This window comes from Lipotes vexillifer, unplaced genomic scaffold (genome assembly GCF_000442215.2).
Source record: "Lipotes vexillifer unplaced genomic scaffold, Lipotes_vexillifer_v1.1 scaffold1201, whole genome shotgun sequence".
Lineage (NCBI taxonomy): Eukaryota > Metazoa > Chordata > Mammalia > Artiodactyla > Lipotidae > Lipotes > Lipotes vexillifer.
This window is the reverse complement of record NW_006783542.1, coordinates 1753897-1760421: the sequence shown is the minus strand read 5'-3', so window position 1 is coordinate 1760421 and position 6525 is coordinate 1753897. Positions and strand designations below refer to the sequence as shown.

Genomic DNA, 6525 nt, shown 5'->3' with positions numbered 1-6525 from the left:
CCCCGCCCAAGCCCGAGGGTCTTCAGGCCGGTCCTCTTTTTGTGTAACCACAGCCCTGGGGCAGGTGTCAGTTCCCTGTTTCACAGAGAAGGAAACCGAGGACCGGAGGTTGTCGCTTGTCTCAGCCTCGTAATCGTGCATCTCTGGGCCTGTTTCACCCACCTGTAAACGGGGTGGACACAGCACGTACTCTGTAAGGTTAGAGCTGACCCTCGAACATGGGTCTGAATCGTGCGGGTCCGCTAAGACGTGGGTTTTTCCAACAGTAACTACTACAGGATCACCCTGTCCCTGGTTGGTTGAATCACAAATACAGAGAACCGAGGGCCTCCTGTAAGTCCTAAGTGGGCTTCCGACTGCCCCTAACACCCTCCCCTCGAGCCACGGTCAAGGATCCACGGCAGAGGGTCTAAACGAGATCAACAGGTGACACGCAGAGCAGCCCTGCATTCTGTGCTTCTGAAACACCGGCAGCTGTCAGCCGCCCTGCAAGGGCAGCTTCCCCCATCGCCGTTAGCCGTTCCCTTCGGGCAGTGGGCACTCAACCCAGAACCAATTTCTCTCGTAACATCCCCAGAGCCACCGCACTGTTTCTCATCCCCTACTAGACTGGCTCCTTGGGGAAGGGGCCAAGCCCCTTGCACCCGGCAATGGCCTTGCATGTGAGAGGCTTGATGTTTGCTGAAACACAATGGAAACAGAGGAGCCAGGAATCGGCTGTGTTACCATCTCCTTAGTGGCCACAGGTCCACCGGGTTAGTGTCTTCCACGGGACAGGCCTTTAACCTTCCAGAGCGATGTCCTGTCTGCCCAAGTCCCCCAACCCTTCCAGCTTCTTTCCTCGACATGATCCAGGTCGTCCACCTGGCCTTCCCCTTGCAGATGGGCCTCCTCTGTCACATAGAGTCCTCGACGGGACAGCGGGCACCAGGCCCGCTGCCAGGCACAGGAAGGTCGAGGTGGCCATACATGACGCTCTGGACGCTGTGCTACGACCCCAGGCCTTCGTCTATACTGGGGTTTTGCAGAGATGCGTGAATAGCTCCTGGCATCACAGACACTCAGTACTGGCATGGGATTGTGCAACAGCGGTGCTTTGGAATCCTTGGCTTTTTTCATGGATGCTCTTGTCAATCCGCATCTTTGAAAACCTTACATAGAGATTCTGCCCACTTTTTGCAGCTTGTAGAGATGTTTGGACCCTATCTGAGAATAGGATCAGTGCCTCCCCCACCCCCAACCCCGCCCTTGTCTAGGACCTATTTCTTCTGTAAATGGCCTCAAACCCTCTTCTGGAAGGTAAGGCATAAAAAACCCTCATCAGCCACTTACATCAAAGGAGGGCTGAGGACAGAGTGCCCTGGGGCACACCATAAACCACCCGATGGGTTAATCTGCAGAGAGCTGGTGGACAGTTACCCACTTTTGATTTCACCGTGTCCAGATTTCATCTGGTATGTTATTAAAACTAGACACTGAGGCCAGTTTGACATCACTCGCTCTTTTACACTTTAGCGTGCTCCCCTGGCAGCCGCGCTCGAAGGTCAGGGGCGTGTGCTCCTCGGCTTCCTTTCCCGCCTGTGCGCTTTCGTACCCGTGCGCTTCTCTCCACTGAGAGCTCTGTGAAGCCCTGGGCGAGGCCCTGGTGTCCTAGCCGCTGTTCTTCAGGGTCAGGGGACCTGAAGGATCTCAGAACAGCCAAGGGCTCTTATTCTCCAACGATCTGATCTTGAACTGCAACTCCTTGCAAACAGGTAGCCCCACCCTTTCCATACTGGAGCTAGCTCTTTGGCCAAAAAGAAAGACAACAGAGGAGGAGCTAGAGAGTAACTTTTTGTCAGTCCGCCGGGCCTCCAGCAGGTCTTTTTCACCTCCTGCCCTGACAACGGACGTAGTCTCTGAACTCTCTTCCTCAAGGATAGAATGGAAACGTCTAGTGGGAAGCAGCTGTCGAGGTAAACGGGATACGTGTGTGAAAACGCTCTGGGAAGCACGAGGAAGCGCCTCCACGCCGAGGGTTGCCTCTGCTCTCGCCCACAGCGCTAAGTCTGTGGGGTGGGGGTAGCCCCCTAAATGCTGCCGCGACCCTTTCCTTCAGGACTCAAGTTCTGAGGCAGGAGGCCCGGTCCTCCCCAAAACCAGCGAGAGGAAAGCAGGAGGAAAGGACCTCGCTGGAGGATCACTCCGGCACTGGATGCACACCGGCCACTGTGTGGGGGCCCCGCGCCTCCCATGCTGCTGGCACGAGACCACTCCTCTGTGCCTATCCGGGACATCCTGGCCTGGTGGACCTTCAGCACCAAGCCCTGCCAACAGACCTACAACGGTGGGGTGAGTCTCTGAGTACCAGTGGCCAGACGTGCCGTCATCTCCCCAGAATCATGGGGGGAGGAGCAGTGGTCAGAGGCAGCATGAGCCCAGGGCCTGGCTCGCAGCCCCGGGAACACACACACACACCACCGCCCTCCCAGGCTTTCCACTGCAGGTGGGGGGCAGTGACCAGCAGGGACACCTAGTGGCAACAAGTCCCGAGGCTCCCAAGGCAGCCCCGCAGAATCAATGCCCACGGGGGGGTGGTCTTTCCTTGAGAGAGTTAAATTCAGTTTATATTCTGTTTTCCCGCTGAGACCACCACCCTAAAGGAATACTCTGCAGCTATTAAAAATGGGGCGCTGGGTGTGGGCAGTACCAAAAAAGGGGCTGCTGGGCTAATTCACCTTCCTCCTCCTGATTTCTTATCCTCATTCACTTTTGAGCCCACCACAGACGATTGATTCCCAACTAGGAGAATCAATCATTTCCTTTAGGTCAGCTAAAACACACAAGGGTGTCTACTACATGGCTCTACCTAAGCCTTTCCCCTCATTTTAATTTTCCTTCTAAAAGGAATAGAAGGCAGAGGTGCTGAGACACCTTATACCATGCAGACTAAATTCATTTGTAAAGATTACTTTACTCTCCTAGAAAAATACACATTGCAAATTTGAGGGCTACAACTTACCCACCTTAGAGAATTCCTGAGGGAGAGGGGGAGCCTCTGAATATCAGACTGTGTGGGGATGTGTGTGAGAGGCATGTTAAATATGGTTGGGTCAGGTGGACTTTTTAAAAAAAATCTGTTTTTCCCCCATTTTTTTTTTTTTTTTTTCTAAAAAAGGAAAACCAAATTGCCATCTGTCTGGCTTATCCCGTGTGCGTGCATGTATACAGAGGAACAGCGTCGGGGAGGGGCTGTGTCATGCAACGAGGCAAAACCAAGTTGACCTCCTTCGACGGGGAGTCTCAGTGCCGTAGGAGGAACGGGGGGGGGGGGGGGGGGGGCAGAGAAACACCACTGTCTCCCGAGGGTATTCCTATCTGAACACGTCAGATGTCCCGTGAAAGGAAACAGGTCCACTTTAGAATATGAACGGTCGTGACTTCCGGTGCTCCTCAGGCGAGGCCAAATAATCCACGAACACGTAAAACCCTTCTGGGCACTATGTTTCTGGCCCGGCCAGCAGAGGACTCTAGGAGCAGAGGTGGGCACAGCTGGGGACAAAAAGGTTCCAGAGACGGGCTTCTTCAGGGTACTTTGGGAAATGTCCTTTGTTCCAGCATCCCTAGGTGATGGCACTGGTGAGCCTGGTCTGTACTGTCAGTGTCACTCTGCAGAGGCCGCTCCCGGCTGAGAAGAAAGTGCATCTCGAGGCCAGTGAGGGCCGCAAAACGGTGTGCGTTGGGGCCGGAGGACCATTTCAGATGCCAATGGTCTGCAGAACCCGCCTTTCGTGGTCGTTGAGGTGGCCTGAGAACACCACGTAGCAGGGCTGCTGAGCAAACTGGCAGAGGAAGTCCGTGAGGTACGCCTGGAGGAACGAGGAGGGAGGCGTCTCTGAGGGCGGGAACCACTGGCCTTCACACTAGTGCCAGTGCCCCGAGGGATGCTTGCCCGTTCTTGGCTCTAGGGAAGGTTCAACCCAGAGACTGAATTCCACAGGGATTTCCCAAGACCACACCTTGCGATCCAGGGCTAGGACTTTGACGACACAGCCCCAGGAAGCTGGATTCCAGCACGGGGCAGAGGCAGGAAGCCCCTGGGTGCAGAGTCCCCGCCCTCCCCCAGCCCTGCCCACCGGGCGAGACGAGGCCCAGCCGCAATGGTGCTGAGCCACGGCTGCTGGTGAGACACCGTCTCTGGACACCCTCACCTGCAGATCGACCTGATAGAGAGGGTCTTTCAGGGCATCAGGGTCGTCTTCCTCATCATCCTCATAGTAATCCTCCTCTGGAAAGACACCAAGCCAGGGAGGGTCAGGGCGCACAGGCCCCGGGGGGCAGGCAGCACCCACACGGCTGAGGTCAAGGGGTACACAAGCCCAAGGGACGTTCCCCGGGCGCCCCGCTCTTGGTGCCGGCGTGCGCAGGGCTGGCCTCGACGCTCACCGTATTTACTCGTGGCGAGAATATCGGACAAGAGCTGGCCTGCCAGGCCGTCCTCCTCATCGTCGTCGTCCTCCTCCTGGTCGTCCCACATGTCGCTGGAGTCATCTGCACGGGGCCGAGAAGCAGCTGCAGCACGCGCACGCGTCTCCCTCCCACACCCAGACCGGCCGGGACACAGAAGCCCCGCGGGCCCCAGCGGTAGAGGACCAGGCCAGATCTCCCCACCAAGTCCAACTGGGAAAACTAAGCGTGCTGGTGGGGAGAGAACAGGCCGAGAGGCTCTGCGGGACAATCGGAGCCGGAAGCACTGGCCTCCTGGCCACCCCCGAGGCGCTGCAGGCAGACCCTGGAGATCAGCCTGGGCGGAGGGGACTCCGCCAGCCGGCCAGCGATCTGCAAGCCCGGGGCCTGGCTGCCAACTCAGCCTCCGGGGAGGGCGGACACCTTGGCTCCAGTCTGCGGGGGCGGCCTGGCGCGCGGCGTTGGCCTCCGTGACGCTGGACAGCTCGCTGATGATCAGCTTCAGGATCTTGACCAGCAGGGGGACGCTGGTCCAGCGCTCAGGGTCTGGAAGGAGGAGGAGGCTCCACGTCCCACCGTCCCTGGGCCGCTGCCCCGCGAGGCAGCACCCCCGCCCCACCCGCGCTCTCCACTGCCCAGCCTGAGGCACGACGGAAAATTAAATAGCTTCATTCTGTGCCACGCTACAGGAGTTTAGAAGTCAGGAGAGATGAGAGATTTCAGGGACCAAAGGAGACAGGCTTTGCCAGTAAAAAAGCCTGCAAACCAGCGACCTGCACAGGGTGGAGCACTCCGGGCCCTGGGACTTGCAGTTTGAGAAACAGCACAGGTGAGCGCAAACCTGCAGTTAAAGAAGGCAGCTCCAGGGCTTCCCTGGTGGCGCAGTGGCTGGGAGGCCGCCTGCCGATGCAGTGGACGCGGGTTCGTGCCCCGGTCCGGGAGGGTCCCGAATGCCGCCGAGCGACTAAGCCTGTGATCCACAACTACCGAGCCTGCACTCTAGAGCCTGCGAGCCGCAACTACTGAGCCTGCGCTCCGCAACAAGAGAAGCCACCGCAGTGAGAAGCCCGTGCACCCCGCAACCAGAGAAAGCCTGCGTGCAGCAACCAAGACCCAATGCAGAAGAAATAAATTTAAAAAAAAAGGGTTAAGATGGTAAATTTAAAAAAAAAAAGAAAGAAGGCAGCTCTGCACTCTGCCCACACATCACCAGAGTCATGGGCCAAAGGCAATCAGACACAAAGACACTAGAAGCGGGTATCCAAGGCCCAGAATGAAGCTGGATGCTGGGGACCCCAGTACCTGGGACTCCTGTCCCCTTGCAGCAGCAGAAGGACCCATACGCTCTGCTCCACTGTTCACCTGGGGTCTTCTGCCGCTTCTTATCAAAGCCATCGCTAACAATCGTGTCTTAACCGCCTCCCAGCCCAGGTGCCCTGAGCCCCGGGGGTGGGGGGTGCGGGGCTGGCGGTGCGTGTGTGTGAAGGGAGCAGCATCACCCACTCTTGGCCGACTTGGAGCGGGTGCGGGTGCCCTCGTCCAGGCTGTGGATCTCCTCCCCCTTCACGCGGATGTCCTGCAGCCGCTTGTCATCCGCGTTGATGCCGTGCTGGAGCAGCTTACACAGCGCCACAGAGCTGGCGAGGAAGAGCCAGAGAGGGCCGATCAGCTGCCCCCTCGGAGTGCACCCCAAGGAGACAGGCAGGTACGTCCCGACACTTGGAGGGCGCCAGTGCTTTCACAACTAATTAGGGCACAGAAGAGAGTCTGTCTGAAAAGGGGATCTCGTGTTCCTACGGACGGACGGTCGGATGAGAGCTGTCCTTGAACAAAGCCGGGGTGGGTGAGCAGCACGACGACGTCTGCACCAAAGGGAGTGTGGGGTGACGAGATGCCGCGGACAGAGCCCGGGATAAAAAGTCAGACAGCTGGGTTTGTGAAGAGGAAGCCGCCAGCAGCACTTGGCTGGTGAAGGTGCGGGCAGGGGAGGGTCTCTAGCCAGCAGAGATCAAAAACACACACTCTACCCGCGACCACTATCTTCTGGGAATTTCAAGAGGGCAGCTACTTGAATATACA

The 6525-nt window shown here is 57.6% G+C and overlaps 1 protein-coding gene across 1 annotated transcript in view; it reads right to left on the bottom strand.

Annotated features, from left to right (window-relative positions):
• Positions 1 to 3737: 3737 nt before the first annotated feature.
• Positions 3738 to 6525, bottom strand: part of IPO9 (importin 9) — a 45877-nt gene continuing 43089 nt past the window's right edge. The window contains exons 20-24 of the mRNA XM_007456146.1: positions 5950 to 6083; positions 4870 to 4992; positions 4426 to 4530; positions 4191 to 4267; positions 3738 to 3848 (exon numbers count right to left, since the gene is read on the bottom strand). Coding sequence (XP_007456208.1) covers positions 3738 to 3848; positions 4191 to 4267; positions 4426 to 4530; positions 4870 to 4992; positions 5950 to 6083 — 550 coding nt within the window. The remainder of the gene's footprint in view (positions 3849 to 4190; positions 4268 to 4425; positions 4531 to 4869; positions 4993 to 5949; positions 6084 to 6525) is intronic.